At 39.6% G+C, this 22,639-nt stretch overlaps 1 protein-coding gene across 2 annotated transcripts in view; it reads right to left on the bottom strand.

The window, feature by feature from the left end:
• cyfip2 (cytoplasmic FMR1 interacting protein 2) overlaps positions 1-21,316 on the bottom strand; it is a 38,514-nt gene extending 17,198 nt beyond the window's left edge. For both annotated transcript variants that reach the window (XM_026917792.3, XM_026917793.3), the window contains exons 1-6: positions 21,162-21,316; positions 6,019-6,168; positions 1,652-1,741; positions 785-862; positions 376-477; positions 6-187 (exon numbers count right to left, since the gene is read on the bottom strand). In XM_026917792.3, the coding sequence (XP_026773593.1) occupies positions 6-187; positions 376-477; positions 785-862; positions 1,652-1,741; positions 6,019-6,135 (569 nt within the window). In that variant the 5' untranslated portion in view covers positions 6,136-6,168; positions 21,162-21,316. The remainder of the gene's footprint in view (positions 1-5; positions 188-375; positions 478-784; positions 863-1,651; positions 1,742-6,018; positions 6,169-21,161) is intronic.
• Positions 21,317-22,639: the final 1,323 nt, after the last annotated feature.

Here is a 22,639-nt window from a genome sequence, read left to right as displayed (position 1 = left end):
CATACCTTTTGTAAGCAGAGTGGTCATTCTTCACACTGCACTTCATGTTCTTGAGCTCGTCCAGAACAGCGAACATGTTAATGAATTTGCCCAAGGTAAGCAGGTAAGCCTCAGACACAAAGTCTTTCCTGCGCTCAGCGTGGCACAGACGCTTTACCTCACTACAAAAACGCTCAATTGCCTTACGCTAGAACAGAGAACCATAAATGTTACCTTTCTGGACCATATAAAATCCCCACACTCAGCCTCACAAGGGATTTCTACATTCTTTTAGAAGAGATAGATGTGTAGATGTGTAGGACTAAAATTTACATGTGAATACTGAATATTAAATAAGAATGAAAAAGACTAACTGCTAAAAGGTTCCTTTCTTACTTGGAAGTACATGAACTTCATGAGCTTGGTGACCTCAGGTTCCAGCACCTCCACAGTCTTCTCGTAGATCTCCACTCTGTTGGGCTGTTCGTTACATTTCACCTAAGACCCGCAAGGCGGTAATATCACAGCATAAAGTTAGAAGGAAAGTGATATATTTGATATATATTTGATATATATTGAGGTCTGGCAAGTTCAGGTAAAAATTAGGAACTTGTGGCTACATACTGTCCAGTTAAAGGAACCTGTTATAAGATATCACTTACACAAAATTATAGCACATTTTACTAAAATGTAGGGGTAGAGAAAATTCAGTTAAATGAAAAACAAATGTGTCATGTGTTAAATCAAATTTCTAAAGATTCTATGTACCAGGTATATGATTATTGGTAAAAGGCTTCCTGTGTACCTGGGGAATGGCTCTTGAGCAGCTTCTCCAGGTGTACAGCATGACAGCGTATTCATGTCCCTCCTCCAGCATTTCATTCTGAAGACAAAGTCACTGATTATAAGAGGGCAATGATAAGGGAGATGTTGCAGGGCATCACACACACACACGAGAAGGCCTGTTCTTTGTAGTTTAGCTCTGTTAACTGTTAGAAATCTACATATATGTATGTACTTAACCAACATGGCAACAATGGCAGCAATGATACAAACTTGACCAACATTAGCCTTACATTATGTAGAGTGTTGGTTAAGTTTGTATATTTTTATATGTATTTCTAATACTTTATCGTTTTTATAGTAACAACTCAGTAACAGAGACTGTTACAGCCAGAACTACTGTCAGAGCTGCTGTTAAATTAATTAACACCTTCTGACCATTTAGATTCAAGAGTTCAACAGTGCTGTGGTATAAGGCGAAAATATCATAATACCTGAAGATATTTTCACATTACTCAACTTATAATATTTAAGTTTGCTAATGAAGTGCAAGTAAATCATTAACACTGCATTTTAAAAACATAACGATAAAAAATCACCTACTCAGCACTGAAAGTAGCAATGGAGGTCAGTGTCATGTATGTATTTACGATACCCACTATACATCTATGTTTCAGTATGTTTTTTAAACATTTAGTGTCTAGTATCTGAAGAATACTTGAGTAAATGATTCTGCTCACATTCTCAGTTTGGTGAAGCCTCCGGTGACAGTTAATGAAAGCAGCTTTGTGCGTGCATCAGATGCTGTGCTTTTTATCATGCAGCTGCCATGGTCACATGACCTGTGTTCAACTATGCAGTAGCACAAAAAACGCCGCTCTCTACTCACCATGCTGGAATGGACTGTGGCCTGTTCAATGTATCGGGCGATACCAGTCACAAAAGCATTTCTGTCCTCAAAGTTGGTATCGAAATTTGCCTGGTTGAAAAGACAAGCATTTCTTTATACATACAGGTCTAAACATAGACTAGTTATACAGACATATCATATCTAGATATGACATGATGTTGCATGATATATCATTCTAAAAGATATTTCTAATTCTTTCCTGGCATTTAAGACATCTTTAAGACCATTATACAAAGTTGGCAGTTTATTAGGTACACCTATCTAGTAGGGGTGTAGCAATAAAGATATGGTATCGTATCAATCAAGACAAGGCTCTTGACTCGATACATCTGAGTATCAAACAATACAATCAACAGACTGCATAATCAAGCAGGCTATTCATCACAAAACACTGCACATTTTACATGAAATGTGATACACATTTAAACTTAATCAGGCCCACACTTCCCTGTTTTTCACAAGCTAACAGCAATAGTTATGGTCAGCAGCAAGCAGGAACTGAAAGATTGTCGTACTTATGATGTTGACAACCAGCAGATGGTTAACCGAAACTTTACAGTGTGCCAAATGAATGGAATTTTTAAGTTTGTCTATGATTAAACGTCTATTATCGAGTGGTGTGTTCCGCCTCCTTTGGTTTCTGAATGGCATGGACTTTCCTGGGTGTAGATTCTACAAGATGTTGGATCTACTGAAAACTGAACAGCTGCATGTCTTGTCATGCTGCATGCAGACCTTTTCACCTGATCCCAAAGATGTTCAATAGGGCTGAGAGCCAATTACTGTGCAGCCCACCAAAGCAATGAAAAATTCTTTGTGCTTTCAATGACTCCCGTAACTAGCAAGAGAGAGAGAGAGAGAGAGAGAGAGAGAGTGATACCGCTTGGTAGAGTTTGTGAGACATGCCCACACACACACACATGCCAAGAAGCGTGAACCTGAACCTGATGGAGCCGTTTTCTGTTATTGTGCTGTTTTTGTTTTTTTTGCAAGTGCGCTGAAAAGTGCAGATTGAATAAACGTGAACCAAGAGCTCGGCTAATGTTCTGCCTGCCTCCTGAGTCTTCCTCCACACTCTCAGATACCAGGGTTTTATGGTGGTGGTGAAACCCAGGATCTGGCAAGACTCCGATGCAGCCAGGGAAGCCTCCCCCCTCTAAAGAAGCTAAAGAAGAGACGACCCAGTTGTTGGTACCAAAAAGCCATAGGGAACTTCTGTTCCAGGCGGTTCACTATAATCCCATGGCTGGGCATTTGGGGCAGGAAAAAATCCTAAACCCCCCAACGGCTTATTTTTATTGGCAGGGCATTCGCGGCAATGTTCGCAAGTGGTGTGCAATGTCAGCTGGTGAATCCCACCCCACTCCAAAAGCGCCACTCTGCCCATAATCCTTGATTAAGGTCCCCTTCGAAAGAATTGGCATGGACCTCGTTGGGCCATTAGAAAGACGCACACAAGGATATAGCTTTGTGTTAGTCCTGGTGGATTATGCAACACGATATCCGGAAGCAGTGCCTCTGCACAATATCTCAGCACGCAGTGTTGCAAAGGCACTCTTCCGTGTTATCTCCTGAGTTGGGATCCCGAGAGAGATCCTGACTGACCAGGGCACCACGTTAACGTCATGGATTAAATCGATTGACATCAGTGTTTACTATTTGTAACTTCATTCAAGAGGATGCATGAAAGTGGGATAAGTGACACAAGCCCCTTTTATTTGCAGTATGAAAGGTCCCGCAAGCCTCCATGGGGTTTTCATCATTCGAATTATTTAATGGGCACAAGCCACGCAGCGTCTTAGACGTCATTATGCACTTCAAATATACCACCTCAATCTCCTGAAACCATTTAGATAGGCAGTTCCTGTGGCACAATTCACCCCGGGCCCCTGTGGAGACCACCGTCTCACTGTCCCAGAGAGCACAGGTTAGCTGATAGCAACAGGAATTTTCAGATGTGTTTTCAACTCTACCCGGTCGTACGAACCTCATATAGCACCACATTGAGACTCCTCCAGGTGTGGTGGTACGTAGACGCCCATAATGGTTACCTGAAGACAAAAAAAATGTGGTTCGGGATGAACTCAAGGCTATGCTTAACATGGGAGTAATTGAGGAGTCCCACAGTGATTGGAGCAGCCCGTGGTCTTGGTGCCCAAGATCGATGGGTTGGTCCGTGTTTATGTGTATTTTAGAAAAAGCAGTGCAGCGTCTAAATTTGACACATACCCGATGCCTTGCATTGATTAACAGCTCGATCAGTCAGGTGTGGCTCGCTTTTATTTGACACTGGACTTAACCAAGGGGTATTGGCAGATTACCTTGACTCCAATATCTTGAGAAGAAACTGCCTTTTCCATTCTGCTTGGGTTACAACTATTTGTCAATCTTAGGTTTGGGTTGTTTGGAGCACCAGAGATGTTTCAATGTCTCATAGACAGAATCCTCCACCGCACAATGCATATGCCACTGCTTATTTACATGACATAATCATTTATAGTAATGATTGGCAGCAGAATTTTCAACATCTGAGGGCTGTCCTGAGATCCTTGGGATGGGCAGGACCCAGAGCAAACTCAAAGAAGTGTGCAATTGGACAGGTGGAAGTATGGTATCGCGGCTCCCACTTGGGCCCCGATGGACAGGTGCATCCCAAAAATTGATAAAACAGCAGCAATTGGACCCAAGACCAAAAAAGGGGTGAGGCAATTCCTGGGGCTGGCTGGCTATTATCTGAGGTTTGTACCTAATTTTTCAGATGTCACCAGCTGAAAAAGGGAGGGCCAGATCCAGTCCAGTGGATGGAGCCATGCCAGCATTCTGGCCTTCTGCCAGGGAAAAGCAGTTTTGTGTGGGGGTGAGCTGTTGCATTCTCCTGACTTTTCTCTCCCTTTTGTTTTGCATACTGATGCATCAGACAGAGAGAGGAGTGTCCCGTGATGTACATCAGCCAGAAGCTCTCTGTATTAGAGACCAACTACATTACAATCAAGAAGGAGTGTCTGGTCATTAAGTGGGCAGTCCTCACCCTCCGATACTACCTATTGGGGTGCCCTTTTACTCTCTGTTCCAATCACAATCTCCAATGGCTCCACCGCATGAAGGATGCCAACGCATGGATCACTTATTAGTATCTGGCACTTCAGACATTCAAATTCGAGGTGGCCCAGATGGGGGCACAGATGGTGGTGGTGAATTACCTCTCCCGTGAGGGAGGAGTCAGCTGCAGGCCAGACAGGGGATGGTCGGTGGGGGGGGTATTTGGCAGCGGGGGCATGGTGGAGCATCAGCTGGATGGAGAGGAGGCGGGTCGAACCGGCAGGTAACGCGTGATGATTCTCACCTGTGTCTTGTTACCGCCAGTCTACTTATTTGTGTCTCTTTGTGCTTTGAGTGACTCCCGTAACCAGCGAGAGAGAGAGAGAGAGTGAGTGAGAGATACCGCCTGGCAGAGCTTGCGAGACGCGCACACACACACAAACACACACACACACACACTAAGGAGCGTGAACGTGAACCTGATGTCGCAAAAGCTGTCATGGAGGGACTATTTTTGTAGAGTTTTTTGAAAGTGCACTGAAAAGTGCGGACTGAATAAATGTGAGCCTGGAGCTTGGCTAAAGTTCTGCCTGCCTCCCAAGTCTTCCTCCACACTCAGACACCAGGGTTTTACAATGTCCCTTATGACACAGTGCACTATCACATTACACAGTCTACTGATCCTTCCATCAACATGATGAAAAAGAAACCTGAAATTGTCCTACCAGGCAAGTTTGTTTTTTTTTTTTAACTGCTTTTTACTCCTGTGACCACTGGAGACACACTTTTTTAACTTCACAGACAAGAAGATAATACTCCATGGTTGAATTTGCATATGATTTTCCTGGTTTTGTCTGTCTGTTTGCTTGCATTATTTGGTCTACAGAACTGCTGATCATTGATACCGTTTTGCCTTTCACAACTTTATTTCTGCGTTATAGAAATGATTGTGAGTGAAAAGTTCAAGATGACACATACGGGAGATGATAAAACCGCCACAAGAGTCAGATATCATTCAGTAAAGTCACCCCATTTGCTTATTCAAATTTTTAACTGAACACTATCTAACCTAAAATGCTGTTCTGTCTGATTTATACCACAAACCACAGTCACGTGGCATAAGGCTTATTAGACTGTACAATTTGTGTTAAAGCGGGAGATGTACCTAATAAACTGGCATCTCAGTGTATAGCATCGATGCTTGATGGAAAATTAGAATTTAATTGTCTACTGAACTCAACATCCAACAATATTTCTGCATGGTAGATATCTGATGTGTAGTCATAAAGCAGACAAAGAAGGCACACCTGGTACATAATGGAGGAGGGTGGAGGCTCGATGCATGGCTGCTGGTCTGGGAGTGGAAGCTCCTCCAGCAGGTCCACGTTAGACAGTGCATCCTCCAGAGTCACGTGGGTCGTCATGGCTGTGCTTGTTCACTCACAATGCAGTCCAGCCTGAAAACACAGAGGGACGCATTTTACTAAGAGAAGTCCTTATCACAAATATTTATTACTACATTTAGACTGATGGGCATTATCTACTTAGTAGGTGATCTAACAACATGGAAATAACTTTGTGCACCATGCCTAGTTAACATAGAATAAAAACATTTTAGAAAGTGCATGGGCTTCATGACAGCTTTTGTTTTGAATTTATTTCAATCATTAAACAGAGTACACAATGACAATGATAAATTTGAACAAGTGGGTCATTATATACAACAGTTAGCTCTTTGAAAAGTAAAGTTGCAAAGAGACAAAAGCACAAAACAGTAGTGAAACCCTCATGATCTTATACTAAATGCTATGAGTCCCTCATGCCTGTCTGGTAAATCGTGACAATCCATTTTTAACACCAAAACACAGTTTGCATCGATGCAAGATGCTCATAAATATGACACAATCTGAGAGCTTATTCCTTCATTCATTCTCATTTTTATTAAGTATAACCTATACAAGATCTATTCTCTGCCATGCATTCTCTGTGTATGATTGATTACATGTTTTGATTACTGGCTGACAGTGTGCCAGCCTGTCTTGGTCTGATTAACTTAATATGACATTTAAGATGCTAGAAATGATCCTAAAAATTATCATTGGACAAATAATAAACAAACAGAGTTACAGGAGAAATAGTGTGTCCTTTATTGTCATCATTAAAAGGAAAGCTGATGTATTAACCAAGACATTTCAATGTGTCTGTACTGACCATTGTTCTGATGCTTAATGTTTGAATGGTGAATGCACACAAGATACAGCAGTCACACAGTAGTACTGTGTGAAGCACGTGTGAAACAGCGGTTTTACTTCTCTATTAGGACACCCCACGAAAGCCTGTGTTTTTTTTTAACATAGTTAAACATATGGACATTTGATCTTCATTTTAACAGTATTGGGAGATTCAAGTAATATAATATAATTAAACAAATAAAATCAAAGAAAAGTCTTTTTAAAATGATCTGTAAAATGTAATTTAAAAAAAAAACTAATTTCTTGTGAGGAAAAAGTAAGGACAACCCCACATTTATTTGTACTTAAAATGGCTAAAATTACCTACAGGTGTATGACATCAGGTGTAAATTATTAGAACATCATTACAGAGCATTTTGAAGGAAACTTGCCTTATTTAAACCTCAGACATTTAGTTTGGTTTGCTCTTAATTGTTGAAGTGAGAGGTATCACCATGATGAGATCCAAAGAGCTCTCTGAGGCCTTCAGAAAGAAGATTGTTGATGCTTATGAGTCTGGTAAGGGATATAAAAAGATCTCAAAAGAATTTGTAATCAGCCATTCCACTGTCCTGAAAATCATTTACAAGTGGGGAACATTTAAAACAACTGCCAACATGGCCAGGCAGGCTGTCCAAGCAAATTCACCCCAAGAGCAGACCGCAAGATGCTTAAAGAAGTCTCCAAAGACCCTAAAATATCATCACGGGATCCACAGCAAGCTCTTGCTACAGTTGATGTCGAAGTGCATAAATCTACAATCAGAAAGAGACTTTAGCACAGCTTTAATTATCATGGGAGGTGTGCAAGGAGGAAACCTTTGCTGTCTAAGAAAAACATGAGGGCAAGACTGAAGTTTGCCAAAGAACACATAGACAAAGGCCAAGACTTCTGGAATAATGTGCTTTGGACAGATGAGTCTAAAACTGAATTATCTGGACACCATAACAGAGGGCATGACTGGCATAAACCAAATACAGCATTTCAGCAAATGAACCTCATACCAACTGTGAAATATGGAGACGGAAGTGTTATGGTTTGCTTTGCTGCAGCAGGACCTGGCCAGCTCACCATCATAGAATCTACCATGAATTCTACATTGTATCAGAAGGTGTTGAACATGTGAGACCATCTGTCAAAAAATTGAAGCTTAAGCGCAACTGGACCTTGCAACATGACAATGACTCAAAACATACCAGTAAATCCACCAAGGACTGGCTGAACAGTAAAAAATGGAGAGTTCTGGAATGGCCAAGTCAAAGCCCAGATCTAAATCCTATTGAGATCCTGTGGGGTGATTTGAAACGGACTGTGCATGCAAGAAACCCCTCAAACATCACACAGCTGAAAGAATTCTGCAGTGAGGAGTGAGGGGAAACTTTCTTCCAGTCAATGTCAGAAACTGGTAGATGGCTACAAGAAACGTCTCACTGAGGTTATTTCAACCAAAGGGGGAAACACTAGCTATTAGGGTACAGGGTATCCTAACTTTTTCCTCAGTTGAAATACTCATTTTTGTTGATTTCTTTTGTTTAATAAGTGAAAACAAAGTGACTTTTTTGTTGTTTACATGCAATTACATCACTTTACATCTACAGGTACAAATTAAAACAAGATCAGAAATTGACATTTTGACATTTCTTAATAAAGAACTGAATATTTAATGGGGTGTCCTAATCTTTTCTCATGACTGTATATATACACACACACACAAATATACAGTGCCCTCCACTAATATTGGCACCCTTGGTAAATACAAGCAAAGAAGGCTGTGAAAATTTGTCTTTATTATTGAAATTTTTGATATTTTGTTCAAACAATTCACAAAAATACTCTGCTCTCATGTTCATTCCTTTTCTGTTTTCTTATAGCCACTTCCCATATTATTTAGCTCAACAACCTTTTGCCACACCTGACCGCTATATGCCTTGGTCTTACATATTGTCATGAATGACTAAGGGAATTTGGCCTGTGTGTTACCTCTTTGACCTATATTTTTACCCCTGTGAAACAGGAAGTCATGGTTGAACAATTTCCTGTTCCTACTCACCCAGGTGTACTGAAAAATTTAAAATATCAATATACTTCAGAGGTATTTTTCTCATATGAATTCATAGGGGTGCCAATAATTGTGCCACACATATATTTAACAAAGTTTTTTTTTTTTGGATAAACCTGTGTTGTGTTTGCAATTGTTTGATATCTGCGAGAGCAGAGTATTTTTTGTGAATTTTTTGAACAAAAGATCAAAAGGTTAAACAATAAAGACAATTTTTCAGTCTTCTTTGCTCATATTTACCAAAGTTGCCAATATTAGTGGACAGCACTGTATATTTGTGAGACAGTGCATTGTTGACCATGTAGTGTGTGTGTGTGTTTGTGCACTAAGAATGCAAGACTAAAATTGCCTGCTGATGCATATCTTATAATATCTTATAGCTTTGAAGTCCATGGTACTTGATGTATTATATTAGTCCATACAGAAAGGACGTCTTTTTTCTGTAATTTTTCTGTTAGGCACTCTATAGTGACCTTGGGCTCTCCAATTTTATAGTTAAAATTGTCACAGCTTACAAGTGAGGAAAGCATATAAGCCTCCAGTTTAGCACTGTGCAAACTTCAAGCCTAAATCATCACATATTCACCTTGAACCATGTTGAGTTGTAATGTAATTGTCTTGATTTCCATGGCTTGTAGATGTAAGCACAAGCCTAATCTTTATCAATAATCCAGATCAAGAGGCAGAATGGTGTGGTGTGCACAGAACAGGCAGAAACTGAAGTCTAATGATCGGTGTGGTTAAACGATCAGGCAGACAGAGCAAAACCGGATCAAAAACCCAGAGAAAGCAAATGGTCAAAACCAGAAAGACAAACACAAAGTAATGCTCAGAACTGCAGGTTGGAAAGAATGAGAAAACCTCGCCAACAACTGAACAAAAAGAGTTCATTAAATATACTTAGTTAATTGAGTGAAAACAGGAAGCATGTTCAGGTGAGTGTAAGCATAGTAAAACCGGATTGGGATCAGGACAGAGAGCAGTAGCTCATACATTGGTGGTGAAGCCTGATGTGTGATAAAACTGACTTGCTCAGAGGGCTGCACAATTAATCATTCTTTAATCATAAATGCAATATTTGCTTACTCAATTAAACAAATACAAGTGACTGAATATTTGTTTTCATAGTGTTCTGTCTCACTCACTTACTTACTTCGAGGCTAATTGTGTTTATATTTAGCATTTAGAAAGTCCACTCAATTACTGTGACTAAGTATAAGGTTAAGTGATATAAGTCTTTAAACATTTATATAGAAATGCTTATATAATGTACTATATGAAAAAAACAGTTTTTTTTATGTTAGTCTAAAATAAACAAATTATCAAATGCAAGAAAATGGTTATGTTCCTAAACATCAACAATATCTTCATCAAATCAATAAATAATTGTGATTTCAATATTGTGCAAACAATTCTATCATTTTAGCCATTATTGTGCAGCCTTAGTTGGTTATGTGGTGTCTGACACAGTGTTATCTCCAAAAAATACACAGTATGTCAGTAGCAGCCATGTTAAATTTAGAAAAACGTCATAATTTGGTCATTTCACCCATGCATCAGACTCAGGTAGGACTGTGTGGTCAGTGTGTGATAATCTAGACATGCGGGCTGTACAATGGTAAACTGATAGCTATAAGCTTCCCATACTTGTTAGTTACATTAGCCACGTAGCCCCAGTGCAAAACAAAACAAAACACCAATCCTGTCTGATAGACTATATTTAAGCGAAAGGAAAAATTGTAAAAGTCATATTTGGCTGAACTACTTCAATAACACAGTTACCAGAAACTGTCCACACAAAGTAAAATCATATCAGGTGTTCGGTGTATAAAATGTTTCCTGAAAAAACATTCCTGGTCTAATGACCCATCACCTTGAGCAGTTTGTGACGGGCGTAGGCATTTTAAAAAGCAGGAAATGTATCAGTTAATGCTTTACAACAGGTGGCAAAACGTGAATCTGCTTCACATGGAAGATGATTTTTCACTTTCACTATGCGACCAACTGCAACTGGTCAATACTGCCATGCGGTTAGCTTATCTCTTGACATTTCTGCAAAAAAAATGACCCGTGTAATTGAGAGGCTAAAAAAAACAAGACAATGACTCACTTATTCAGAAAGCTGGAAACAGGAAGTTAAGGAGGAACTTACAACGTACAACAGTGTATACATGGTTAAGACCACAAAAAGTGTTACAGCTACGTGCTGACGTGTTCACTTCTCAAAAGCCTTACCTGCATAAGACTAATGTAGATACGCAGTAACGCAAAGTAACAGCAAGATATTACATTAAACCTGTCTAACTTCTACTCCTCCATATCTAGATTCCATTTGCTAATGAATCATTGTAATGATTCATTCTCATTAATAACTCATGGAAAAAGTCTACTAAAGCCACAGGTCTCGTTGAATGGACTAGAGTCAATATAACTACTGAAATATTCGCCAATTTACTTCTTTAGTTTTCACATAAATCTTAGGTGATACCTTTAATATTTCAGTTGAGTAAAATTTTTGAGGTTTATTCAAACAGTTCCACATTAGAGCTTTATACTTTAAACCAACTAAAGGGTGTTGGTCCATTTTCATCAGAGATTAAGGTATAATCAAATGACTTGCCCCACTAGGCCGACAAGTGTTATGATCTCATCCTCTGTGGTTAAAGGTCTGTTAATATGCTCTCTGCTCTTCAGTCAGATGGCTGAAAGCCAGTTCAGTCATCATGTGCCTCATTGTCTGCTTCTGATCTCACAGAAAGGCTGTAACAGGCTTCATTTACAAAGTTAATACACAGAACAATGACCCAGAGGGGCGATCATGGCTACATCTCTCCTCCTTCACCTTACTCTATTAAAAGGCTTCATGGATATTATTCACACCATGCTGACTTCTGAATTATAGCAGGCAGAGGTTTAAATGCAATGCCCCTCACCAAGATTTAGCTTTCTTCATATCAGACAGCTGTGAGAATTGCACACAGTATTTTAAAGCTCAGACAATTAAATACAGTCAGGTCCAGTGAAACAATTTTCCTAAGTTTGCTTCTGTACACTACCACAGTGGATTTAAAATGAAGCAATCAAGATGTGACTGAAGCGTAGACTTTCAGCTTTAATTCAAGGGGTTTAACAAAAATATTGCATTAACTGTTTAGGAATTACAGCCATTTTTGACATAGTCCCTCTATTTTCACAGGCTAAAAAGTAATTGGACAATTGACTGATAAGCAGTTTCATGGCCAGGTGTGGCCTGTTTCCTCGTTATTTCATGACGTTATGGAAATAAAAGCTCTGGAGTTGATTCCAAGTGTTGAATTTGCATTTGGTAGCTGTTCATGGGAACTCTTAATATGCGGCCCAAAGAGATTTCGACGCAAGTGAAGGAGGCCATCATTAGGCTGAAAAAACAAAACAGATCTATCAGAGAGATAGCAGAAAGTTTCGGAGTGGCCAAATCAACAATTTGGTGCATTCTTAAAATGAAAGAATGTACTAGCTAGCTCAGCAACACCAAAAGACCTGGAAGGCCACAGAAGACAGCAAAAGTGGATGATCGCAGAATTCTTTCTTTGTTGTAGAAAAACCCCTTCACAACATCTAGCCAAGTCAAGAACACTCTGGAGGTGGTAGGAGTATCACTGTCAAAGTCTACAATCAAGAGACGCCTTCATGAATGTAAATACAGACAGTTTACCTCGATGCAAACCGCTGGTAACATTCAAAAGGCCAGATTAGACTTTGCTAGAAAAAACCCTCTAAATAAAACATGACCAGCTCTGATGCAAGATTAACTTTTACCAGAATGTAGGGAAGAGAAGAGTATGGAGAAGAAAAGGAAGGGCTCATATTCCAAAGCATACCACATCATCTGACAAACATGTGGAGGCAGTGTTATGGCATGGGCACATATGGCTGCCAATGAAACTGGGTCACTGGTGTTTATTGATGATGTAACTGCTGACTCCTTGCTCAGATTCAGTCAAATGCTGCAAAACTGATAGGACAGCACTTCACAGTACAGATGGATAATGACCCAAAACGTACTGCAAAGGCAACCCAAGAGCTTCTTAAGATAAAGAAATGGAATGTTCTTAAATGGCCGAGTCAGTCACCTGACCTCAACCCAACTGAGCTGCTTTTCACTTACTGAAGACAAAACTGAAGGCTGAAAGACCCACAAACAAGCAGCAACTGAAGGCGGCCGCAGTAAAGGCCTGGTAAAGCATCTCAAGGGAGGAAACTCAGCATTTGGTGATGTCCATCGGTTCCAGATTTCAGGCAGTCACTGACTGCAAAGGATTTGCATCCAACTATTGAAAATAGTCCTAATATTTATGATTGTTATTTTGTCCAATTACTTTTGAGCCTGTGAAAATGGAGGGATTATTTTAAAAAAATGACTGTAATTCCTAAACGGTTAATGCAATATTTTTGTTAAACTCTTGAATTAAAGCTGAAAGTCTACACTTCAATCATATCTTGATTGCTTCATTTCAAATCCATTGTGGTGGTGTACACAGGCAAAATTACCAAAACTGTGTCACTGTCCAAATACGTACAGAGCTGACTGTACAATGACTCTCATTTGCAAAACTAAGAAACTGTGTATCAAAGCTGCTGATTAACGTAATAATAATAATAATAATAATAATAATAATAATAAAATAGCAAATACACACTTGAAATGCAAAGTGTATTTCACTGTCATTCCTTCATATAACTTGTACATACTGAAACGAAATACCTTCAGAACAATGGTGCAACATATAACAATGCAGCAGCACTGTACCCAAGACTACATAAAGAGCAAAAACATGACAATATAAGACAAGTGTAAAACCAGACAATAAATACACAGGCCAACAAACGTACGGGACAGCAAACATTAACTGGCCATGACATTATAACAATGTTTGGCCTGATTATAAGGCATAGTTGAGAATTAACTGAGCATAGGTTTTAGGGAAATGTTGTCATGTTTCAGCAAATGACTACAACTCAAAAACCTCACAAACACTTCAAACTAGCCCAAAATGTTCGGCTGTAGGAAAAGGTAGATGCAATTTTCTCAGTCTTTTTAGGGGAGTGAGTTAACAGTAGTTCGCATATCTGAATCATAGTATATAGCTACAATAGGTGGATAGTACACGGAACCTGGCAACACTGCTTACAAAATAAAGCCATATTCACATTAATATGATACTAATGGGAGATGAACTATTTGTTTTTAGCCTGACCTAAACCACATTTCTACCACATTTCTGTACAAACAAAAGAAATATGCTTTCACATGTTGAGCCACTGCTCTCTATATTTTACACAGACAGCGTGGTGTGCACAGGGCAGTATATCTCTGCTGGCTTTTCAAAAAATAATAATTTAATTCATTTTAAAAATATCGTAAAACGTGTATGTTCATTAAGTGTTTTTCTCGTCATTCTTAAATGAGCATTCTCCATCATTATTAAAAGAAAATCATACAAGCATGATAATAAAATGCTATGTGAAGGACCCCATTTTGAAGCACCACAGGTGCATCCCAGCTTTATAACAGGTTCTGACAACGTGTCCAGCAAACTTTTCTGATCTTTCTGAAATGTAACAACCCAAAACAAATTGAAGTATATCTGATAAAATATTATTAGATGTCTGTTGTTAACTGAGGCCTAAATAACCATTTATCAATTTGGGCATGACATCACATATCAATGACATCACTGGTTTGAAGCATAGTTAGCTTGCTTACTCAGGCACATTAGATAGAAGATACAGTAGAAAGCTTGCTGGAAACCCTCCGGTTTTAATCCAAACACGAAAACGGATACAAATATTTTCAGCACTAAACAGTACACTACACTATACGATACACTATCCAGCAATTTAACTGATAAAAACTGTTCCACTAACAGCAAAATCTGTGTAAAGCAGCAAGATCTTATTATGCTGCCCCAAAGCCCCTGATTAGCAGGGAATGATGTCGTTCTCATTTCTGTATGGTTTCAAATCAGGGCTCCACAATATGACAATATAGCTGTAATATTTGCACTACTGTCACTTTATCACTTTCAACAGGACTGTGTACTGGTCGGCGTCGTAGTTATGTACTGTCTGTTCTGTCTTGTGCTGTCTGCACATGTTTGCACTTGTGCACTTTACGTTTAATTTATGTAATTTATGTAGTCCCCGTAGTTCTGTGTTGTTCTGTGTTGTCTTATGTAGCACCTTGGTCCTGGAGAAACGTTGTTTCGTTTCATTGTGTACTTGTATATGGCTGAAATGACAATAAACTCCACTTGACTTGACTTGACTAATACTGATATCAGTGTCAATACACTTTTCTAAGATATCACAGATATCGCAGATATGCCTTTTAATGATATTAATAACATTGCAAACTCTGGCTGTAAGAGGAAAATGTCGAAAAAATGTTAAACCTTTAAAATTTTCAGAATTTTTAGCTGCTTTTTGGTTTTACAGAATTTATTTTCATAAAATAAAAAAGTATCATCAGGCTGAGTTTTTCCAATTTTATGTAGTTTGTTAGCTAAACCATGTACACTCACTGGGTACTTTGTGCAATTACAGTTTGAACAAGTGACTGGATTTAATTAATTACTTTTTTTTTAATTTTCGATGTAAATGGTCTAAAAGACTGGATTTTTTCTCCCAGGAGCTGTCACATTCATCATGTCACTGTCACATTCATCATACCTACATACCTTTCCTATCAGCTCCACTGTAGCTACTGGATATTGACTAATAAGTAGAGAGTTTAAAGGGTTAAAAATAAATCAGATTTGCCCTGCTGTGTGAACAAAGCCAATTAATTTTGCGTAATTACTTTTTAATGGTTTTCCAGCAGCCAATGCTGTGATAAAGCCTGTGATAACTGTACGTTCACACTAGAGAGCGACAAGTCGCTCACGCTGCTTGTAGATTGTCTCTTGTTGGCGTGGAGCGCATGTGTATCGTCTGTCCAGCTACACTGAGAAAGAGTCATGGCCTAAATGCAGCACACAATTTACTACAGTATGCAATTTATTTGTCTTTAAAAAATGTCCTTAAAATGAATTGTAATAATTTAATAAAGTGAAAATATGTGAAAAATCTGTTGTTTGATGTGTGTTACATGCCAGCCTTCGTATTTGCTATTGGCAGCACAAGCTAACTGCACTACATATAGACACTCTACAGAGACACCAATGATCTTTGCTATTTTTTCAAAGCTTTAATGTTTTTTATGTCTCTATATACATTTAATGAGAGGTCACATATGACAGCATATGATGAAAACATAGTGATACGTTTTATTCCTTTTTCTCCGAGTCAAGCAGTACGCTGGTACTAAAAGCAGGTAGAAACTAAAGTTGTGAGAAATGGGAATGAGAAAATGTTGTACCACGTGTGACATACGATTGGTCCAAGGAATCAATCGAGCCAGTTGTTTGGATTTGTCACTTTAATGTGTTGAACGTAATTTGCATAAAATTGAGAAAATCTCAACTAGCATGTCGTTTGTTGCTCCGTGTGACGCACGTACATAGAAAATGAATATCCGCCTGTTGCTTTGTCACTCGCTAGTGTGAACGCAGATTAAATCAAAATTCACTGGTGGCCATGAAAACGAAATTTGTTTTTGAGCTTTTTGTACAAGGGTCTTGGCATTGTGGACATAGATCAAGTCAATATATATATTTTAGAAATAACAAAGAATGTTTTGCAGATATTCCTGTTTTAATTTAACTATTTAGAATTTCTCAATTTGCATTGAATAAAATGCATAAGATACAGAAAATCAGTCAAGTCCTTTAACACACTCCTTCCCTGACTTCCTGTTTAAAAGGAAATACGTCAACATACAGAATCAAATCATGGCTCTCATAGGCATTTCATGGGCACTTTAACAGATGAATAATGTCTTGCATATCACCGATTAAAAAAAAGCAATAGAAACAAATACTGAGGATGTTTTGAGGTGGCCAATTTAGAAGTATAAATATACAAAAGCTAAATGCTTGTGAAAGTCAGTGTCAGTTAAATGTGTGCTGTCAATTACATGTGCAAAAGGTGGAGTTTCCTGATACATGCACAGTATCTCACAAAGTTACTCAGATGTATGAAGCCTTTTTCATGCTGGTAAACTACATAATTCACTTTAAATGTACGAAAACGGCTTAAGAAAAATGAAAAAAAAAAAAATGGAAAAAGAAAAAACAAACAGAAGTATACTTGTTTATTTGTAGCCAAGCCAAGTGTGCTGGTTTTATCGGGATTCAAAAAAGGATTCTTGGCAACACATCCCATACAGGATAAATGTCCTATGCAGGGACTTTACAGAGAGAGAGGAACTGAATCTGATGTCAGTCAGACCAGTGTCAGCTGTCCAACGCTTGGCTGCCTTTTTAGCACAAAGACCTAAGGAACTGCTACACAGAGAACCACAGAAGACCAAATGGGCCATTAGTGTTTGCCTATACAACTGATCTTTCTTTAAAAGAATAGTGATGATAAAGTCATCTGTCAGTCAGTTTTGGAAGACAGGATCAGCTATTACCAACGGTTTATTGAAGAGCAATATTCTGAAAGTATTCCACCCACGAACTCAAGCATCTCAACATACGGTTGAGCTCTAACATTGTCTCAGAGTCAAAGTTAATCAGTCATGTGTGAAAACAGTCCTTCTATCATTGACATTCTCAGAGAAGCAGCTAATTTCTTAGACAGTGAGTAGAATCAAACTCTGAACAAGGTGGCACCTTCCGCTTTTCCTGGTGGGGGTCGCTGAGAACATCAGCCCAGACTTCTCTATGCCCAGCCACAGAATCCAGCTCCTCCTGGGGGATCACCAGATGTTCCCAAACCACATGTTAGAAATAATCTGTCTAGTGGTTCCTGGGTCTCCATCCAATGGGACATGCCTGATAACAGCTCTGTTGGAGCTGACCAGCGGGTTTCCTTGTAAGGTGTCCAAACCAGTTCACCTGGCTCTTCTCAATTTGGAGGAGCAGCAGCTCTAATTTAAGGCTCTCCTGGACTGCCGAGCTTCTCACCCCATCAGGTATAGTGTAAGCCCAGCAACCCTGTGGAGGAACCTCATTTCTGCCACCTGTACTCGTGACCTTATTCCTTGACTCACTACCCACAGCTTGTGACCAGGATGTGGCCAGGGTAAGGACATGCAATTTAAACTACTGCAACCAGATTGCTCTAATCTGGAGCTGCTATTCTCCACATCCACAACTACTATAACGTTTATGTGGTCAACATTTGACTTAACTAGCACCCTGCTTTCGATTTTGTACATAAGAGCTAAAGCTAGCTAACTTTGTATTTAAGAACTAACACTGGTCACGAAGTTGGATACCATGAACAGGAGTTGTTTGGCCCAGAAGAGAGACTGTCTGGTTTCTCTGTTTGAACAGACCAAGTCTAAGTCTAATATACTTCCATTTGTCTACCTTGGCCCTCTACACTGCTCAGCCGATATTCCTTGACATTATGTAAGCTTCACAAAACCAGTGGACCATTGATTGTTACACACGTATTTGTTTCCGCACTATGACACCCTCTGAACCTTTGAGCAGACTGCTGGGCTACAAAATGCTCCTGTAACACCATGTGATACGAAAACCTATTTAAAGACTGAGAATGTATCCTCAGATGGCAAGGGAGACCGCATGTTTTAACAGATACTCTGTTGCGTGATGGTTTGCTCATTCTGTACTTTACTGTTAATATGACGTAGATGTGTGAGATGTGCTCAGTGGCTCCAGAGGCATGTGCACTGATAAACAAAACAAGCTTCACGACTTATAGACTAGATGGGCAAACAAACAAACAAAAAAATCAGAATGCAAAATGAGTTATAAATTTCTCATTTGCCAATAAAACCTGGGGAGAAATCTGGCCGACAATCATTGAGACCTCGAGTTAGATTTCACATGTGAACTGCTTTTCATGAGTAGTGACTTATTAAGCTTGTGACACTGTATTTGCTTCTTCACGATTGACAAATTTACTCATTTTTAAATGGCCTAACTTTGAAGGAGGGTGAGAAAATATTGGTGTTCAAAATAAACGTGTTGAACACACAAAACACCATAACTTCATGAGTTGATGCTATTTAATGATACATGCACTTGGCACAAGCGTCTCCCTCAACGCCCTGTCCCTTTACCTGCTGCTATTTTTAGTGTATTGGTGCATTTTGGTGTCCTACTATAACTGGACTACGACTGTAACTGCTATAACAAACACTTTTGTCCATGTTTTTAGGGAGAATCTATGACATCTGACCACATCATCTTACTTCCTGAGTGCCATCTGGTCAGTGATATGAGGCTCTAACACATGATTTCAGAACATATTAACAGGAAACTACTCTTTCATATGTTTATGTAGTTATTAGTTTTATTGAACTCACAAAGTGGTTTGTGTTCATAAAAAGGAGGATAGTAATTTAGTGCTGACAATTTGAACTTTGGGTGTTTATAGACCACAGTGTGTGTGTGTGTGTGTGTTCTCCTCCCTAATTTTTATTTACTCATTTTTGGCCAAAGTATCACTTTGATGTTGAGAGAATCATAATACTACACCTGGTATTGGTCTAGAAATCAAAATTCTGTTATTATTTTGAAACCCAAAGTAGCATGTGGTTTGGGATGCAGCCAAACAAATTAGCCTTGCCATTTTCACACCACTTTTTAAAAGATCATCACTGAGGTCTCATTTGCTACGCGGAACAGCCAAATAGAAAACGGTTCATCACTGCTGGCCTCTGACGATCAGCTGCATGGGCTCTGTGAAGGGCCCAGTGCCAATGATTTGGGATACATCTCAAAAACAACAGGTGACTGTTGGCCACAGATCAGAGAGCGACAACTGATGAGTCAGGGCCTTTATGTGAATTTCCATCATATCTAGACTGAATGGCAGAGAACAACGCTGGATGGAAGTACATCACTGACGCGAGACAGACGTCGCAGAAATCACAGTGAATCTCTGAACGAGCAGGATACACTGAAAAATGTCTCAATTATGACTAGCAAGCAAGCGTTTCATAGTGTAGTCAGAGCATGGCAAAGCAGTCGATAACTAGTTACTAACTTGTTCAAACATGGTTTATTTCTCCTCAGCTCTGTCCTAAAGCTCTTCTGTCCTGAAACTCTGCATGTGCTCTCATTAGGCTGTATTGGAAATGCTGAAAGAGGCCAAATATTCAAACTGTCACTCAGAAGGAAACAGAACTGTCATATATATATATATATATATATATATATATATATATATATATATAATGATGATAAAATGATACCTGGGTTTGAATTCACCAAAAAAATATATATATTATTATATTATTTTCTCCATATGTTCTCCATAAATACTCAGTCAATTACACACCGCTGTCAGCCATTACAACTGCTAGATGCTATCTACTACATGTCTCACAGAATGCACCGGCAACTCACAGACCCAGTCAAAATATTTAGCCAGTAACATGGAGTAGGCTGAAGAAATGCTGAATAATTAACAATATCTGTTATACTTTATTGGCCAGTGCCGTCGTTCAATTTCTGAATTTCTCAATTTCTTGAATTTCGCGAGGCTCCAAAAATTAGCTAGCAGCTCGAGTTTAGCATCCGTAGCATCCTTATGACACTTCGGTGTTTGACACAGAAACGGCAGAAAAGACATTTCAGCAACCATAAATGAACAAATATGCAAAAGAATGGCGCAAACGTGAAGTAAACCAGCAAAGCAAAAACAGGACATGGGTGTAGCAAGCTGTGTTTGAGAAGCAGGGCTCTGAGGCCAGTCCTCTCCTCACCCCACCCAGAAGGGGAAAGGATGCTATCAGTATCACACACCGAGCCGCCCAATGGATGCTCGATTTCTCAACCCACTGTTATATTCACCCGCTTTCTACAATAACACGAGAGTTAACCAAAAAGAAGACTCATTTAAATGATCAGCACTAATCATCTGCAGTCTAAAATGCTGATTTTTAGCAATTAATCGGCTGAGTGACGTTATGGAGAGCAGCGTTACACCGCCACACTAGCAGGTTGCTGCCATCATCGCTGCCTTGTTCCTGCTCCCACATCCCTGCTTCATCTCACCGCAAGAAAAAAAAACAAAATGCTGCTGGAAATCATCGTACCTGCAAATCGCATGTCCGCACGACAAACGGCCGGACGATGAGCGCAGCGCGGCGTAAAAACACGACGACGGCGCTTCGCTCTGTATCCGACAACTGATGCTCTCGGCTCGGTCGCTGTCCGCTAATCCGCCCCACACAAAGAGCAGAAAATGGCTGCAAGTGCATTTCCTTAAAGCGACAGCGACCCTTTTTTTTTTTTTTTTTTTCATCTCTCTGTGCCTTCACATGTCCGGTGTGCTCATCCGAGGTGTGAGCCTCGGTCCTGCTCCAAAACCTGATCCAAATAAATACTGAAATGAAATATGTTTATATCCATATATGCTACTACTTAAATTCATATTGCAGTACTACTGTCTTCCTGATCTCATTTACTTTCCGCAAGATCTGCAGCACTGCCAGTAATCTTTTATCACTTTATTGTTTAATGCAACATCAAATGCATTGTTTCTTATATTTCGTACAAACTAATTCTGAGTCAGTGACAGGATTTTAGTGGTAGGTTGTTTCAGCAAGTGAATCCATGATGTAGACCTTTAAATACATCCTTGTAAGAAACGAACAGCTGCTTGGCTACAGCTCTCCTCTCAGTGTATTAGGAGTTAAGCATGTGTGCTGTTTTCAGTGTTTACAGTGAACACCGACCTGCTGCTGCTCCTGAACGCTCACCTCCCGCTTGCTGTTGTCACAGTAACCACAGGAGGAACGTGCGGCTGAAGCGGAGGATTATGTCCACCAATCATCAGTGAGAGTGTGGCCAGGCCACGCCCAAAGACACAACCATATGCAAATTTGTCTCTCTTCAGCGGCCTATTCTGCTGTAACATCCGCCTCGGGTGATAAGACCACCATACACTGAGTGATACATTTTTTTCCCCCAGTCATTTGAGTCATCTGTTGAATTAAATGAATCGTTCAGATCCGTTCAGCAACCTGATCATGCTGTGGTCTAAGGCAGACTATAAACAGCTTGAGTAGTAAAGCAGCTAATAATTGTTGATATTTTGTGTTATTTTACAGTGTGATTGCATGCCTGGGTTCAGAAGAATTATTTTTCACACCCAGCAGCACACACAAATACACAGGTTCAACACACAAACACACACACACACATTATACAATTCATGGATGGGTTACAACATCATAGGTCCATCAACAGATTAGACATGTAACAGAAACCTACACACACCCCCTGATCATGACGTCAGCAGTGTAGACCATGGAAAGGTAGTGTTTTGGCTTTAAGTTTTGTGGTTTTTCAGTTGCAAAACCTGTCAGAAGAACAAAAGCAAGGCCTCATGCAGCAGTGGCTGATATGGATTCATTCACCCAAGTGAGTCGTTCAGAAATACTAAATCATTCGCGAGCTACACATGTCTAGACGTGAGTGGTCAGAAATAGGCCTACACGTCTGAATGGAGTCAAATGCATCTTGTGATCAGACCACTTCCGGAGGTGGTTTGAGACACAATGGCCACATT

The sequence above is a fragment of the Pangasianodon hypophthalmus genome, chromosome 7 (genome assembly GCF_027358585.1).
Source record: "Pangasianodon hypophthalmus isolate fPanHyp1 chromosome 7, fPanHyp1.pri, whole genome shotgun sequence".
Classification (NCBI taxonomy): Eukaryota; Metazoa; Chordata; class Actinopteri; order Siluriformes; family Pangasiidae; genus Pangasianodon; species Pangasianodon hypophthalmus.
This window is presented reverse-complemented; position numbering and strand designations above follow the sequence as displayed.